Source organism: Haliotis asinina, chromosome 2 (assembly GCF_037392515.1).
Source record: "Haliotis asinina isolate JCU_RB_2024 chromosome 2, JCU_Hal_asi_v2, whole genome shotgun sequence".
NCBI classification, from domain to species: domain Eukaryota; kingdom Metazoa; phylum Mollusca; class Gastropoda; order Lepetellida; family Haliotidae; genus Haliotis; species Haliotis asinina.
The window spans coordinates 9287341-9306118 of NC_090281.1; the positions used below are offsets into that span (position 1 = coordinate 9287341).

Consider the following 18778-nt stretch of genomic DNA (forward strand, 5'->3'; position numbering starts at 1 on the left):
AAAACGTGAATATACGGGATAAATAATTTATAGAAAAAGATAATTTAAAAAAAAACAACAATCACAAAAATATTACTTGACAATCAATGCTGTTTGTATTGTCGCCAAATCACAATACACGGTAATCAACCAGGTACAAGTCATTTTTGACTTGCTATATACATCTATATGTTGGTATAATATAACAGTCATAGCCCATCAGTTGAATCAATACAGAAGACTATCATGCATTGTGCATGATTTCTGGAATACATTTTATAGTTGTAGCATGTGATGGCTACGTGCAAGTGGTCCAGAGTTCTGTTTAAGCATGAACATTAAACCTGTACAAATACAAGCCCACGGTTGTAACAAATGTACCCACGGAAACATCGTCCAGGGGCAAGTGAGATAACTGAGTGTTACAGTGGAAACAGGAGTCAGTTAACTCCTTTGCTTTGGAAAAATGACGTAAGCGAGAGAAACGCGACGCTTAGATAATAACTGTACGCACCTTCTGACGCAGACGACGACAGCAATTATGATGAGCATGCCCAGACCAACCGCGACGCTCGCCCCAATGGTTATTTTTTGTGTGTCGGTTAAGATATCTGCAAACAAACGTAATTATTGCACCGTTTGATAACAGTTACATTCATTTTTAACCATCACATACACGTATGCATGAGCATAACACTACTATATATTTCATAGAAGGGAACACAATTTAATGCTAAATGGGATGACTGTTGACTTACCTTTCTCTTTGTTTTCTACATTCTACCCCAAAGTCTAGGAGCTTTGCTCTCTATAGTAATACCTGGACTGCATAGTCCAGGCTCGATACTTTACACACCCCGTCACATGACTGGACTATGGCGGGGCGGTGGGTTAGTCAAGTAGTGCAAACGTTCGCTCGTTACACCGACGGCCCGGGTTCGATTCCCTACATGGGTACATTGTGTTAAGCACATTTCTGGTGTTTCTCGCCGTGATATTGCTGGAATATTGCTAAAAGCGGCGTAAAACAAACTCACTCACCAAAATAAGGCCGACAGCGGCACTTCAGTATATTTCTTGATGGATATGACAAAATTACATCGTAAACACCACCCTGCAGAGTACACGTTTAGAAGGCATATGCCGATTCGAAGCGAAGTTCCAAACACTCACTTCAGAAAACAAAACATTTCCTATGTCATTATGTGTTTTGTCATTTGCTGTTTAACAACATTACACCCACTATCTCCTGGCGGTCTGTAATTAATCAAGTCTGGGAGAAACAAATCAGAGAATGAAAAGGTCTTAAAGATCTTCAAGTTGGTCACCCCTTACGTCAAGATGCTATTATCTGTATAGCGCCGATATCCAGTTCAACTGTTCAAAGGCGCGTTGTTTTCCCTCGATCATTGGGTGTTCAGCACAACGGCACTCGTATTTTCAATCTCAACTCCCCGGGGATCGAACAACTCCTGCTGCCTACTTGAAGCATCGAGTTATTGTGGCTTTCACGGTTACGAGGTACCCATTTTCAGCTGGGTAGATCTTATCACATAATAATTCTGGATATCTAAACTCACCACTGGGAGGAGAGGCGGTTGTGTCAGCAGAAGGTGAGGTTGCAGTTGCTGGTGCTGAGGTGACTGTAGACGCACTTGACACACTTCTTGAACGAGTGGTTGACGTAAGTGATGCTGTGTCCGTAGTAGGTTTTGGTGTAGCCGTTGTGGTAGTAGTTGGTTTGGTTGTTATAGCCATAGTGGATGTTGTCGTGGTGGATGTTGGTGCATTCGTTGTAGTTGTGGTACTAGTAGTCATAGATGTGGTAGTAGTTGCAGTAGTAGTAATTGGGGTAGTCGATGTTGTTGTGATAGTAGTTGGTGTAGTTGTGGTTGTCGCTGAAGTTGTAGTTGTGGAAGAAATGCCACAAGTGTCACAACACCTCATTCTGTACTCGGAATCGGAAATGGCACAACTACTAGATGCGCACGGCTCAGTTAAGGTATTGTCGCCATAGGGACATTCTGCAACAGATACAATATTCAGATATTTATATGTTTGCAATTACAATCTTCATGATTATAGTGCTTGCCATATTCGTTTGTCGAAACAGGAATGAAGCCTGGGTGGTCCCTGATCATCGTGTCATCTTTCGTTCACAAGACGTGTCGGTTGCCTTTTGCTGGGCACGACCATCTGATTTGTCAATAAAACCACAATGAACGTCGTTTCCCCTAGCTATTTTCCTGAGTGATAAAATAGTTTCACAAACATAGGTTACCAAGGTTATCTTTGTTGATCAAATGTTGGCGTGCATTAGTAAATTGCAAATATAACTAAAGTCAGTTAAAGTGAAAATTCGGAGCTCGCGTTCTGTACAAATAGAGGTAACTATCACAATAAAGAAGGGATACCGTCATTTCTCTTGTTGTCCAGGCACGTCCTACAGCAGACGCTGAAGTAATCATTACTGTAGCAGTTACTTGGTGTCGCATTGATCAGCTCATCACAGGTCCTGTTCTCCGGGTACACGACAGGCTGGTCTCCATAGAGACAGTCGACTGAAAATAGTACCCAAGGAGGACAATAACGTTCATCGATAGTATTCTTGACCATTCAATACAGGCGCATGCACGCACATGCACACAATCAGAAAATGTCAATATAAATATTCATGCAAAAATAGGGACCGTTCATAATTTATGGCCAAGGACATGATGATAATTTTAATGGAGAAGTATGTACAATATAAATGATCTCCCTAAAATTTAGGTACACAGTAGTGACCCCTCCTGCATGACAGTGCATGTCATGTGCATTACCTCCCAAAACACAATGTGTGACCACTCATTTAGGGAACTGACCCCGGACCTTGACGAGCGAACGCTTTAACCACTAGGCTACTCAACCGTTCCTGTAGACATAGAAAAGCATAATGATCTGCTGTACTACACTTACGATTGTTTTGTTCCGGTGCATCTACAGACAGAACACACTCCCCAGCAACACACCACTGAAATTACATGTGTAACATGTTCATACGTACGAATAGGTTTAAGATCTACACGAAGAAAAAACGACAAAACGGTTGTCGGGGGTTGGGGTGGAGGTGGAGGTTGAGGTGGAGGGGAGAGATATTGCCATTTTGTCATTGTTTCCTTACTGACCGCGACATCATCGTTGTATTTACTTAAACGGATATTATGATAGTAGTAGTAGTCGTAGTAGAAGTAATGGTTGTTGTGGTCGTAGTAGTAGTATTAAACGGAGTAGTCGAAGGAGTAGACGTAGTAGTAGACATATTAGTAGATGCAGTAGTAGTAGTAGTAGTAGTAGTAGTAGTAGTAGTAAAAGTAGTAGTTGTAGTGGTCGTAGTGGTAGTAGTAGTAGTAGTAGTAGTCACAGTGGCCATAGTAATTGTCGTAGTGTAAACCTTACACTGGTCAACAGATAAACGTAGATTCACTGGTCCCCGTAGCCAAGGTGTCGGTGTCAAGATGGACTGAGGTCAGATACAGATGACGTACCTTTTTATTGTCACATGGTGTTCCATCGGCAGCGTTGTGGAATTCCTCAAACTCTTCCTTGCCACATGCCATTCTCTTGCATATGTTTTCAATACCACCAATATCCACATCCTGCAAATGTTACGTTCATCGGGAATGGGACATCTAACGTCATTGTGAGACTTTGAACAGTGATAAGTATCATTAGCAGTTTCCGCACAACGCCGCGAATATCTGCAAAATCGTTGATGCGGCGTCAAATTATATTCACTCATTCCAGCTTTCACACCTGTGTACTAAGCAGGAACACTGTTTGCGCTGATACATTTTTCAACATTTTCTTACTAAATTCATGAAGAAGCCCGGCCCATACATCATTTCACATTGCGTGTGGACGTCGTACAGCTGTCCAGGCATCGTCCCCGTGATGTCGGGCACAGACGTCGTCTCGAGTGGTTTCTGTAAGCATTCCTTTCCGGTATCTGCTCTGAAAAATATACAGATATGGAGACAGACATAATGTAGGATATATCACAATCATTCTCGTGGTCAAAGATTGGCAAATATTAAACAATGCCATTATGATGACTCTAACGACGAAGCCTAGTGTAATGCGTGTATGATACAGCATGCATTATTACTTCCCTTAGTTGCGCTAGGATCCGATGATCGAGGGTGACAGCGCCAACACTCAGTCCCTCCTAATAATGTACACATTGTCCTTACCTTCCAAAAGAATCCTCTTTTATGAATACCTAATTTATTACATGCTATTTGAACAGAGCCGACATGTTTTCAATAATATAAATGCAAAACTAACGACTGAGGTAACCAGTGTCAATTATCTGTCAATGCATATTTAATCTGAGCAATGTGTGGCAGAATGACCGCATATTATCAGTGATGACTTGGGTACTGGTTTGACCTGGTACTCGAACAATGTGCTTAATGTTTGTGACATCACGTGATGGTCAGAGAATGTATTTATCCATACACAATTACAACAACCATCAGACGTAACATAGGTGTCCGCACACACGGGAAAACAGATCTTTCAGGTGTCTTGCAACATAATGGGAGTTCCTTGCATTTGAAAAGTCCACACATTCAAACAAAATATGCTTGATGGTGAACACCTCAGTGCGGGAGATACACATGGGAGGTCCATCACCCTCCGTTTTCAGCAGATAGTAATGAGCAAAACGGCTGTGGCCAAAACGACATCGTCGTAAAACTACTTCATTACGTCTTATACCCAAGTAGATATAACCAATTGTTGGCTTCAGTCCATGGAGTTATTTCTTCCATGAGGTCACGAGTATAACTTTTGATAGTGACTTTTGAAGTCACCGTACGGGATCAGAAGTGGAGATAACGGCTTGTCAAGAGCTGCTTTAGCAGTGGCATCGGCTTTTGTGTTACCTGCTATGCCGATTTGACCCGGCAGCAAGCAGAGGACGATGTCACATTGGTCAGTAGGAAGGTCGTTGTAAAGTTCTTAAATGTCCAGGATGATAGGGTGAGTTGAAATAACCTTTTAGAAGTGCTTGAAGGCAGGAAAATTATCTGTAAATACGATGAAAGTTTCTGAAGGTTCTGGTGTTTTATATAGGTCAAAGCTTTGGCCTCGGCAGTGAAGATGGAACTGTTGTTTGGGATTTTAGGTGGATGACGAAGGGGCAAGAATTAGCCTTGAAACGTCGTGTTAAAAGAAATAAAGAAGTTGTCATCCATAATAGTGTCTTGTATTACCTCACCAACTTCTAAATGCCTTTGAAGAATTTCGGTGTTTAGTTTGTTTAAAGGTACGTCTGGCCCCGGCATTTGTCATTTTAACGGCATTTAGGTTATGCACAGTTGGATATTGTCGGACGTATTTCTCTGCCTTCCTCTTATTTTTTCTAGCTTGTTTGCAGTTCGTATCAAACCATGATTTGCCTATGTGTGGGTTTGCAGAGGAATTAGGAATGGTTTGTCTCCAATGGCATTTAGGACGTCCGAAAATAGTTCCATGAGATCAGGAACATTCCTGAAATTGTCAGGTTTGAGGTTTTCGGAACATAGGGTTTGGAGTAAAGGTCAGTAGGCCTTACTAACATTGCACCTTGTTGAGGGCAGTTAATCCGTGGGATTGTTGGAAGTAAGACTTGTTGGGAAGTGGTCGCTTTCACAAAGGTCATCATGCACCGACCGTTCAAACTCGTTTAAAAGATTAGAATCTGTAAATGACAGATCGAGAACAAAGAAAGTTTCAGTGGCAGGATGGAGATTCGTGTTTGAGCTATCGTAGAAAAAGCATAAATCTTTGTTTGAGAGAAAATCTTCAAGGACTGTTCCCTTGTTGCTTGTATCAGTACTCCCCCAGTTATGACAGTTCATGTTGCCCATGATTGTGCAGGGTTTTGGGAGCTGATCGTACAAGTTTTGAACATCTGATTGGTTTACAGTTGAGCATGGAGGAAGACAGAGTGAACATAGTGTAAACCATAGAGTACTCTTATTAGTTTTAGGTGTAGATGGAGTAACCTCCATATCCATAGGGCCAAAAGCGTGATGGACCTCGATGGTGACCTCTAAAGGAGAGGTTTGGCAGTTGCTCGAGCTGGTTTAGTTTCCGCAGTTTCTTTTGTTTCTTTTCCGGGCGCACACTTTCTGTTTCAGGCTTTGGCGTTGGTTCTGGTATTTGTGATTCAGAGGTTTGTTTTGGTTGAGATAGGCTGAGAAGATGTGACCCATGTCAGATCGGTCTGGCACGAGATAGTTGCAGTAGTATCAGAAAGACGGGAGACGGCAGAAGGGTAGGAGATGGCGGAAGGTTAAACTTGCAACCTTTTTCTTAGCTTCACAAAAGGAGATGTTTTCTTTATGTTTGATCTTTAGGATCTCTGATTCACAATGCCACACTGGACAAGACTTGGAAGAGGCCATATGGTTGCCACCGCAGTTTGAGCACTTCACTTCCTTAGTAAAGTCACTGCCCTTCTGCCCTCATGTTTGTCACCTCAGCGGTAGCAAACATTAGAGGAACGACAGGACTTGGATCCGTGTCCAAATTTGTTGCAGTTGTAGCACCGGAGTGGATTGGGGACGTACATCTCCACACTAGTGCTGCTTTATCCAGCTTTAATCGACTCAGGAACCTTTGCTTGTACGAACGAAACGAGATGGGTGTTTGTTGGTTAAACAACACTGTCCTTCTGGAAAGTGAATCGTTTTACGGCTGTGACAGCCTGCGGTGAGAACTCCCGGACAATTTGTTCTTCAGTCATGTCATACAGGCATCGAACATCCCGTACGCCTTCACACGAGTGCGCTGAGACTGAGACCTCGATGTTGACAAATTCTTATATTTTTCGCGGATTTAAGGATTGTTGTGTCCGTGTACATTCTATCAGAAGTGAGCTGGGTCGGAGCTTAGTGACATTGGCAACCTCTCCGCAGATACCAGAGATGCCTTTAGAGATTGCGAAAGGGTTCAGTTGTATAGGTTACGTGTCACAAGCTTCAGTGATCAAGAAACGTGACCAGTAGTCATATCGGGATGGCTCACTCTCATCAGATGAGGAATTGTCGGAGTCTACGTGTCTTCACTTTGAACCGGGTTGTTGAGAAGCCATATCGTAAGGCTTGTGGTTCAGCACCCCCTTTCCCCACCCACCGTGGAGTGTCAACGTGGACGATATTATAATGCAGCGGACCCCCAAGCTGCAAAGATCAAGGATAAGGGGGTGTTATACGCCAGTGAATTTGGCAGGAAATACTGTGTCTACCGGATTAAGGGTCCGTGACAATGAATTGGAGACATACGAGAAATCAGCATCACCAGATTGGCCTGAGAGCCACCGCCTTCTGTGGATGGGTCTGCATAGCTGAATGGTTTTAATGGTAATATCAGTTAGCATTTTGAACATGTGAAAAGTGTTATGTAATACCAAATTTTGTATAACCTTTCCATGCACAGGGCAAGACGTGACCAGCCGATTGGTAGAATCGGGCCTATTCTACCACCAGTCTAGGCAAAGTTAGGGTCAAATTGGTGTGTTAGATTATTGAACACCATTGTCTGTCCCGTCATCCTCAATCACCAGACTCCATTCCTTTGCCAACACAGGGATGAACCCACTGCAAACAGGTAGCCCAATTTGGTCGCCTTTTACAACCAGCAATGGGGTGCCGTGAACCTGATCGACCCCGCGTCCACACAGGGTGAAGAGCCCCAACACCCGCCACAAGGAGGTTGCTCTTCAAGGGTGCCCATCAGATTAATAGATCAATAGGTCATGCATTTGAGGGGGCGATGTATAGCCCGGTAGTTAAAGCGTTCCTTCGTCACCCAGAAAGCCCAGGTTTTATTTCTTACATGGGTACAATGTGGGAAGCCCATTTCTGGTATGATATTCTTGCAATATTGCAACAAATTAAAGCGGCATAAAACCCAACTCACACTCACTCATTCTCATCTCATACTCTAAAGCGAAATAATGAAGTTTCATTAAAGTAAGCGGTCATGGTTATGTCCTCAATTTACAAACCTGACAACAGGAGTTGCGTTTCTTTTGCTGTTCAGTGTATTGAATGCTGGTCGTTTGGTTACATTGAAAAAAAATCTCTTGTTATTGTATAGTTACAGCACAGCTTTCTTTGAGCATCAACTTGATAATGACTTGTGGCTCATATTCCCGTTTTATAGCTGGAGACCCGGATGTACACGGATACTCTATGCATTATGATATACCGGAGTTAACCAGTGCTTTATACTGTTATAAACCAGCCAGGGTAAGACGGAGTACCATCAGTATTCGCGAACACCTGGTATCATCACTGCTTTTCGGGGATTGGTTCATTCATACAATTTTCAAAACTATACTGAACAGCAAAAGGAACGCAAGTTTCGAAAACATGAAATCTCATGAAAGTAAGCGACCATGTTTATGCCTTCTATTCAAAAACCTGACAAGGAAATTCATACCAACCCATTTGCTAGGATGTATTCAATGAAGTTTTGGATGTAACGTAACGAGCACGTTGAAAAGAAGTAGTAGTTGTTGTTGTCGAGATCGTGGGAGTCGCCGAACCCGCTGTCGGACATAATGTAATTGTATGAAGAGTTACATGTATTCCGGTCTCCGTCGTGAAGGGAGTCGAGCCTGCGAAATACCAGTTTAAGTTTATTACATTTACATGCTTGTCTGGTATCTGTGATGATGAGGGAAAAAGTAACAAATACCTGCCCAATATAGGAGCACCGGGGTAGCTCAGTAGTTAAAGCATCCACTTGTCACGCGGAAGGCGCAGTTCGGTTCCCCTACCACATGGGTACAATGTCGGGTGTCAAAAGTCGTGATATTGCTAAAAAAGGCGTACACCTAAACTAAACTAGGTACGTATGCTACGAGAAAAGTTACGAGATCTTAGGCTCACAAGAGCTTTGTGAATCCACGTCCATTGCGAATGCAAGAGGTTCCGTTCCCTATCCACAAACGTTGCGACCCTTCACAAGTGTTTAGTGTATCATAGACTTACGTGTGTTGGGGCCCTAATAGTACATCTTACGTGACTCGTAAGACAGATTCTAAACCACTCATGGATCAATGCAAGAATGACGATATGTCATCGTAATCTACTTACGCATGTCCTATTTCGTGTGTTGTGACGAGCATATCGTCCACCAGGTTGTCTGTGTACTCCACAGCTGACACGCTGTCTTCCGGGTACTCACATATTGCTCCTATTTCAGCGTATCCTGTAACAATACAGGAGTGGGAGCAATGAGTCACATCAGCGCATACCAGGAGTTACACCTGATTTTCGACTATTGCAGCGGGAAAAACCGGAAATGGGGTTCAAGCCAGGCTACTCCATCATCAGATTTTAAGAATATCAAAAGCTGTTTTCATGTGTATCGTAAAGGTCACACGCAACGTAAAACACAACTTTGCAGATTCTGATACCTTTCGGCATGCACTTACCGAGACAAATAATAAAAAATGCCAATTCATACTTTAAAGTTGAAAAAAAATCACGCTATGAAAAAAAGAGCCCGCGAAATCTGAGTTCAAACGAGTCACTAAATTTCCCCACGCTCTTGGGAAAAAAGTGGTTTCAACAGCTGTGCTGCCCTGCGCCCATAACGCATAGGTTCGCGGAGCTTGAAACAGTATGCATGTCCTGAGTATGAGGTCGTGAGCAGTAGTCTAATCTTGGTTGTGTACACAAACAAGTAAATAATCTACTCGTTACATAAAAAAATGTTGATTCTGGTAAGCAGCCTCTGTCACAGAGAAAGCTCAATGTCTGGTTTATTGACACCTATATGTCTGCCTGCCTGTCTGCTAAAGACAATATGCAATACACAGCTTCACTCATTGACCACATGCAATTTGAACTTAACACCTCTCAGGCTAAACGTCATAAGCAAAATAAATTCATTTAGGACGCATGCACACGAGTCATGTCTCTGCCACATTATGTAATTAGACAGGTGTGATACTTGATGTTTTTATATCTGTTGGTTGCAAACAAACTACATCCATTTCCTCTGTGATTGGATCGAGCGCAAATTCAGAGAACGTTTACAAAACGCAACATCTCTAAATACATTCTTTATGGATAACAACTTCTGCTAGTGTGTATGATAAAAACGGTATATGAAACCATACTGAAACGACGCATCAAGTACAATAAAAGAAGCTGTTATTCATAAAGAATCTTGCTTTCTTGTGACTCACCATACTTCTAAAATGCCCATCAAACAGATCATCTTTCTGTACACACAATGAGCTTTCAGCGTATCAGCAAATGGAACAGCCAATCGGAAGCCGTCGTTACACTTGAGTGCACACCCACCCGCTATGACTGGGTTCGTTCTGCCGAGGGCTTCATTTCGAGGGAAGTAAGCCCAAGTACAAAATATTGCACTTTTGAATCGGGATTGTACACTTACAATTTTGTTTACTTGTTTTTTTTCACAAGATGCAATGTATGTTATATTTCATGAATAAGTGATAATGGTGCTTTAATTATGTTTGATTTTTTGGTTGCATGTGACCTTTAAGAATGCATTATGAAAAATTGAAACATGCATACATGTATATTAAAGTGATTGCCCTCTTCCGTCATATACATGTATTAGAAATATTCTCTTTACGACACGCAGGAAAGTAAATATAAAACCTGCAGACGAACATGTTCTCATGGACAGACAACTACTTTATTGCAGTAGATGCGAGGTTCCATCGCACCAGCTTCAAAATACCAATCAAAGAAGTTGTACCAAAACTTGTGAAAAGATCGCTCAAATTACGAGCCACACATTTTGTAATTTCTGTATATTTTCAGTTTGAAAGATCCTTATCCATTCTATATCTCGACCGAACAGAAAAAAAATATCTGTTTCCAAGGTTTTTAATTTTGTTGTTGTTGAAAATAAAACAGGAAAAAAGAAATGAAAGCAAAAATATACTACTCTATATATGGAGGGTCAATATATTGAATGACAAGAATTCCTTCGCTAGGTGTTATGAAATGCGTGCGCATTATTTGTCTAAATATTTAGATTCTCAATTACTAAATCAACGGATGCATTATAAAGATACACTTACCAGCCAGGTCGGTTTCGACTCCGGCTTGATCTATATCAAATAGGTCGAGCCTGAAACAAATTCACAGCCCATCTAATGTATACTGAGATAAAAGAAATAAAGGATCACAGAAAAATTCAATCTTCCCTTAATATTTTCCAGTTTTGATTACTGGATATCTGGAAAAACCGCGAAATATGAACAATCTATTTATTCAAGGTCAACCGCTAACCTACAATGAAGGTTGTTTAAGTCTATGACTGGGGAGATTCATGCAGTCCCAACGGACCTATAGAGCAATGGAGTCAACGAGTCAAAGCATACAGTGGATATGTACACCCGTGCAGTAATTAAGCACCAGACTATTGTGAAAACAAAATGTGATGTTACAGAAAAGTTAGGATATAGGCATCAATTTCATCAACCAGTAGCTGAAGAAACTTTATCCATTGACAGTTGTACAAACACCATAACCTTTCCTATTCTTTGTTGATGAAAATTTAATGGAACTGAATTTTTACCCAAAATTACAATTCCTCTCTTGCTCTGCTGTGATAACACAGTTAAGTTATGTTTTGACTAAAAATAACAATTCTGTTTTATACCAAGGTGACATTTACACATTAATTATGCCTAATTCGGAAGAACACATGTCAGTAAATCAGATCTTTTCACCAACAGTTCAGATTGCTAATTGATAAAAACGTTTAAAGGCTACATTAATAGGATCCTGGAATAAATCTGTATTACTCCTTGTTGGATACTGATAATTACAGCTAGAAAAGCTGTTTGTTTCGTTTGTTAAGCAAGTTTACTGCATATTAAACTCTATTTTTTCATTTTGTAACTTTTCTTAAATCTTATTCTACAAACTTTCATCCATTCACAATAAATAACGAATGTATAGGCCACATAACAATCAATTATTACTTTCACTTTTCAAAATAAGGTAATTTGTTTTAGGACAGACAGCATCTGTTTAAATTTAGGCAAATATCCTAATAAAAGTATATGGTAATTATAGGGATGTTTTCGTTTTTGAAATGCTAAATGCTTGCTCTATCGAATTATAAGGGTTATATTTCTGAACGAGGGTAGAAGTAGTACCGTAGAAGTCAATTTCAGTCAAAATTAATTGGTAAAAATACATAGTTGTGCTTTTTTTATGCACGAGTATACTTTATAAGTGAGGAACTTACGCCGTGAACACCACAACGTGGTCATTGCCAGGGAACCCTGCTGTAGCAGCCTTCCAGCTGATGATGTCCTTCAGAAGTTGGTTGCCTTCTATCTTCGTTTCAATAACTATAGCGTTTTGGAACGGCTTTGGGGACAACTCATCCTTAAATGATACATAGAGTACCATGGTACATACACTAAAATGATACATGGGGAAATGTACCTCCATATCTTTGGAAGAGTGATCGAAGATTTGTCTCTAACAGACTTCTGTGTGCGCAAATTGAAGCAAATCAAGCGTGCCTTTTCTTTATTGACGTATCAGCAGTTGCTTTCCAAGCTTTTGTTTTGGGTAGGTTATACTGCACCAACTCAGATTCCACTGACAGTGCATACAGAATCATCGACAGCTGTGATTGGGTGTGTGTTTTCAAATATACAGTTACACTAAACCACAATAAAACTGTACAAAATTTAACCGTTACTTATGATATACCAGCGTGTGTTCATTAAAAGTGTTGCGTAGTTGTAAAAGAAAGCAACGGGAGGCGAATATCTTACCTCAATGATATACCCCACCAGATTTATGTTGTATAACGGGGACGCCGCCTTATAACGGAGATCTACCTGGTGTGGAAAGGGAAAGATGCATATTATTTAAAATGACACCCAAGTCTTATGATACGACTCTTCCAGAGTTCAACCCTGTGGACATGAATGTTTTATGTCCCATACAGCCAAACTATATAAATCAAACAAGGTTACTGATCGATTGGTTTGGTGGCCTCTGCAACAAGCATCTGTGATGGTGGACCCATGCTATCCATGGAATGTCCCTAGGAGGTACAGCAAGAAACCTCACCCCGTTTACAAGATGTGCAAAGTGTCTCCTCAGTCCTTGTTTAGTTTCCTGGTCTTTTAAGGCTTGGGTCGGCTGGGTCGCTCTGTCAAACCATCTGTGAAGCCAGTACCGGAATATGCATTGGCATAAAAAAATTCAACTGTAGGATTTCTTAATTTATATAATTATTGTGACAGAGATACGTATGAACATCCTCAACATGTTGCTTTGCTAACAGAAATACACTGTGACGTGATACCGTGGATTGGTTTGACATCGTTAAACGTAATAGTAACACGTAATGTCATTGCAATATCTAGAGCTTTCTTGAAATTGTCGCTATGTTGAGAATGTGACAGTGTTAAAGCAATTGACCACGGAATATGAATCTTTGCACTCTTCTTTGATGCACAGATACCGATGAAGTTAAGTACCTTTTATACACTGAGAACTCTATAACTGCTATGACGTCAACGTAGATTGGAGACTGAATCTGGCGCTTCTTCCTCAAAGAGTGTGAAGCCATCCTCTCCCGAGCGTTCCTTGAACGACCATTCTCTGAACGACCATTCTCTGAACGACCATTCCCCGAACGACCATTCCTTGATCGACCATGACCTGGACATACAACACCACCATTTGCTTATGTCATTAGATTCAGGTATTAACCTTTATGCTAATAGTGATTGTTGTGATAGGTGTTTACCTTTATGTTAATCATGTCATTTGTGATAGGTGTTAGCCTTTATGTTCACAGTGTTTGTTGTGATGGTTGTTTACCTTTATGTTAATCATGACTGTCATTATGTCATTTGGGATAGGTGTTAACATGTGCGCTAACCGTGATTGTTGTGATGGGTGTTTACATTTTTTTAATCATGCTATTTGTGATAGATATTAATTTATGTTGACCGCGTCTGATGTGATGGATATTTACCTTTATGTTAATCATACGTTTTGTTATAGGTGTTAACCTTGAAGTTATCTGTTCTTCATAATTCCTTACTTAGCCAGGAAAGTGTTACCTGTTCTCATACGTAAGGATTCTTAGTTTGCTCAGAACCAGTCCTGCATGTGCTGTACTGCAGATACATTTGGTTGTGTCGCGAAATTCAAAGTAACCAAGAACTTATTGATCAAATTAGATAAGAAAGCTTCTCTCATCCACCTAACTCTTCGACGAATTTAAACAGGTTCAATCATCGACAGCTGTGATTGGGAGTGTTTTTTTAAAAATACAGTTACACTAGCTACAAAATACAACTGATTTTCCTAGGATTTTCTCTATTTTCGAAGGCCAAGCGATGAGATGGGAAGACATGCTTGGAGGAATATGCTCCAGTCAGAACATAAAAACATGTGTATTGTTTTTCATAATATTTATCGAATATGTGTTATTTTTCGCCATGTCAGGAAACTCCTTACCACGAATATCGATCTGTTTGATGTGCACTGTTGGAGATGTAAGTGTGTATTTGATATCACCAGAAGCTGATCTGGTCGGCTTCAGTTCAAACATACGTTCACCAGGGAACAAGAGGAAGCCTTCCTGGAAAATACACAATAGTGATATTCATCCGTGATACAATTCAACCTGTGGAGATTCGGGTTAGAACTGACCTTTAGTAATCCATGCGTATAACGACATGCAGCATGAGGTTCACCAGGTTCATCAGGTTCATCAGGTTCATCGAAATGCAAAAATGTTTACACAGATATGATTTCAGGTGAGAATGAAACCCTTCTGTAGAAAGAGAAACTTAGAAGCTCTTTACATTATGTAAAGATATGATAGCTATGATAGCTATAACAAATCTGTGCTAAATGCAGTGTGGATTGAAACATGTGTCATATACCTTGTCACAGCAGCATCAAATGTCGAAATGAGCTTCACAAAGCTGTTATAAACAGATTGAAGGCTTTGAACAAATGCCAGTTAATGTTAACCCCTTTCACACAGGGTTGTGATTGACACAGGGGATGGCTTTCGATGCCTAATGATGGTGGGCGCCTAATGCCAGCTTTACCAACAGCCATTTATTATTTTAAACTTGACTTGAAAATTGGCAACACTTACAAATATATAATATGGTTGATTGTCCTCTTTCATGACGCAGGATACTTCCATGTTGGACAGACGAGTCACATCTTGGTACTCGGCTGTTCTCTGAAAGAAAGTTAAAATACTACAACCCGATAGCTTTGTGAATGTACATACGGAAGAGTATACATATCAAGTCTCTGTCGATAGCAAGTCAAAACAGGTACAGGTTTTCTAGGTTACATCTTGTTCAAACTTTGGGGGATCGTCGGAGTGTCCTAATTGTTAAAACGTTTGCTCGTTACTCGGAAGACCCACGTGGGAACAATGTGTGAAGTCCATTTCTTTTGTCCACCGCCGTGATATTGATGGAATATTGCTAGAAGCGGCGTGAAACCCGACTGACAGACTGACTGACTTACTGACTGACTCAAAGTTTGTGAGCAGTGGAACTACTGTTACTGCCAATATACTGCTATCTCTCATGGAAATACATGTTGTCATATGTTCTCTTTCATTGCACAAAACAGAAAACAAAAACATATGCTTGTGTCCAGTGATGGAATATTACGGTAGCCACCCCAGTAGTAGATACCATCCCTTCCCATGATCTGCCTAGCCGTCATCATTGTCCGTATACGCGCTTCAGTTCATATCATAATCTCGGGTGTGTACATGTACGGATACTTCAAAATTTCTTTTTCGATGAATGTTTATTTAGATGCAAAAAGGTATACAACTATATCAGTCGTAAGACTGAAGATCTATTTCACCAAGATTGAATGAAGTGTTTAAGAGATGTGTTGACAGTAGGTATTCGCCCCAGTCCTTTGCATTGTCTGAAACATATTCTCATTTAATAGATGACTGAAAAGATAATTGCTTTGATAACATTATCCAAAGCAATACTGGGTTAGATTCTTGTACTTTCAACCAATTTACATTCCCTTAAATTAAAATCACATCTTTGTGGGAAACAATATTGACAAACTTTATCCAAAACATGCTCTTTTCGGAATCAGCATCGAAATAAAATAAAAACAGTTGTTATCCTTAACGGGTGTTTGTATTGTACTTCCCAATTTCTAAAATGCAACGCAACACTTTTTTTGGAAAACGTTCACCAAGGAAAAGGAATACCGTATTCATCCATTTATTACTTTTGACATTTTGAAAAATTTAGAAAGTCTTGTGAAACAACAGCGTGTGAAATAAAGTTAGGTGTCTGATTATGGTCTGGTAAAACATTTGGTTATATGTTCCATCTCTTCGACGCTGACTACAACTCATTCACTGGTAACTATGTGCTCGCCTTTACTGATCCGTGTTAACGTTATGTCATGAAGATGTACTGTAACACATACGTTCAGATTCATCGGAGCTTGTATCTACTATTAAACAATATACTTGCAGTACACATTCATTGTACAAACAGGACTGAGCTATAAAACCAGTATTACTTCCAGCTCCAACACGGTATCTCTGACGATGACTGGGTTCCCTCTGTCCTGTCTACACACATATACTGGGACTGTAGACTTCACAGACGAGCTTGCCATTAGTTGGAGTATGACGGAGTCATTGAGCGTTCTTACAGTCACTGTAAACTCCCTGGGGAGAGCACAGCTTCTCAACACCGGACGTGGCTTCAAAATGTCAACGGACGCTTCAGTGTCTGGAAGATTTTAATACAACATACATGTATTACCAACAGGTATAAAATGAACCTGTGTAGAAATTTTCCGGTATCTCCGTATGTGGAGTGGTTAATTCTCTACCGGCAAATATCATTAGATTTGTTTGGGATGGTTGGGTGGCCTTGTGGGTAAAGCATTCGCTCGTCAAATCGGTGTCATAGGATCGATTCCCAATATCTGGCGTCCCTCTACGTGAATTTTCTGGAATGCTGCTACTATGTTACGTCAGCTGGTTTTTCATGGCCAGACTAGTCTGTGCTGCTGTCTAGGCCACTGTCATCTAGTTACACCTTCTATATAGTCGTACTAAATGGAGTGGTGAACCAGTTCCTCCTCACCCCGCTGAACACTAGCTTGATAAACAGAACAGGTTATGGGGAACGATGGCAGATTGTATGAATAACATCTGTGGTGTGTTTTTTGAAAGCGTGACTCGCTGAAATGGTGCAAAAGAATATTTGACAGTTAGAGACACTCCGAATAGTATCTGTGATATCTACTGAGAACAAGTGCCACCAGAGGGGCAGAATATGATGACGATTAGCGAGCACCTGATGTCATCACCTGGTTAAAGTGATTCATTACCACGTGTTAATGACATAGTCGGAATATACACGCAATCGTACAATAAGTGTAGCCACGATTTCGTATGATTTATGGATAGAGTACTGTAGCTTTCATTTTAATTACAATCAAATGGTGACAATGAACAACGAATATATAGAACGAGTCACCAGTAAATCTTCTTTACATTCGGGCAGAGTGACAAGCATTGGCACACCAAGAGTGACGTGGAAAACACTCTCCATAAACGTCATATAAGAAAGTTTTTCAACTCACTGTCGTGACACAATCCAAACCGGCTCAGGATAAACAGGATAAGAATTTTCATTTTCGGGAATCGGGATTTCACTTATGTTCCATATTCGTCGAGGGTGTAGCTTTGATAGCTCCAAACTGTCTAACGCAGTCACGCCTTTCTACGCTTCAATGTCGACCGTGTCTGTGGTTTACACATTGTGAACTACCCGCGGTGGGTGGATAAGCCCAACTCACTTTCCATAGTGAGCCACGACCTACACCCTGGCCTAGATCGATATCAATTGGCAACTGTATACGCACAAAAAGAGAATCCGTCAGTGTTACCATTGTAAAGAACTAGCTTTAGGCTTGGTTATTATGTGTGAGCAATATCACTCTTTATTGTGTTCGAGAGGTGTGTTTGGTTTAGTAATCTCACTTGAGTTGAGACTCAAGTGTTGTACTTTAGTTAGTATCCCATGGCCAATAGTACACAAGTAAGAAACCATGTGGATGTCAAATGTACATAGTGTCGATTTTCATTTTGTCTATCTCATTTTAAATAAGTTACATGAATACATAACCATCAAGAGTAGCACATGAATGTCACAGAAGTTAAATATGTTGAAGCCGTAATTCTGCCTGCAGTTAGGTAAGAAATCTGTTTCTGAATTGAACATATTTCTTATTTACCTAAAAAGTATTCATCTGCAAATAACTGGAGAACACATATTGATGCATATTCTGTATGAAGTGTATTCAACAATGACCTTTTACGAGTAATGTTGCCTAAAACGTTGTGAAACTTTCTTTTAGGGATATCCAAAATGTCATCGAGTACAGTTATATGTCATTCGGTTTGCACAACGAAATTGCACATTGGAATAATGTGTTGAAACATAATCAACTCCAAACTTAGTACGATGTATGGAAATATAATATAATACTTAAGCGTCTTCTAAATGAAGACGACAACACCTATCACCGACCTCTTGGTATACTACACATACGCGAAATCACTATTGCATAACGCGTGTCTATTTGCATCCTCGATATCTCCAGGGTATACGTTCCGATAAGTCTCCACTATACCCTGGATGCATCTACGGCTCAGCCCGATAAATGCATTACCTCCCTTGGCTAGCCTTTTATCC

At 40.5% G+C, this 18778-nt stretch overlaps 1 protein-coding gene across 1 annotated transcript; it reads right to left on the reverse strand.

Moving 5' to 3' along the window:
• Window positions 1–1458: 1458 nt before the first annotated feature.
• On the reverse strand, window positions 1459–17844 carry LOC137273707 (uncharacterized). Its single transcript, XM_067806507.1, has 16 exons — window positions 17664–17844; window positions 16587–16801; window positions 15163–15252; window positions 14511–14634; window positions 13520–13658; window positions 13107–13200; window positions 12806–12871; window positions 12265–12407; window positions 11087–11136; window positions 9114–9228; window positions 8459–8632; window positions 3831–3972; window positions 3507–3617; window positions 2938–2992; window positions 2394–2540; window positions 1459–2003 (listed from the first exon to the last, which is right to left on the reverse strand). The coding sequence occupies exons 1-16, from the start codon at window positions 17713–17715 to the stop codon at window positions 1459–1461; spliced, it is 2262 nt and encodes a 753-aa protein (XP_067662608.1). The 5' UTR covers window positions 17716–17844.
• Window positions 17845–18778: the final 934 nt, after the last annotated feature.

What these genes read in the sequence shown, in the direction of transcription:
- LOC137273707 (XM_067806507.1), bottom strand. Translation starts at nt 17,715, where the DNA reads ATGAAAATTCTTATCCTGTTTATCCTGAGCCGGTTTGGATTGTGTCAC. An exon ending in GAGTTCTCAGTGTATAAAAG is followed by an intron (nt 13,201 to 13,519) that starts GTACTTAACTTC and finishes CTGGCTTCACAG; the next exon opens with ATGGTTTGACAGAGCGACCC. An exon ending in CACCATGTGACAATAAAAAG is followed by an intron (nt 2,993 to 3,506) that starts GTACGTCATCTG and finishes ATGTAATTTCAG; the next exon opens with TGGTGTGTTGCTGGGGAGTG.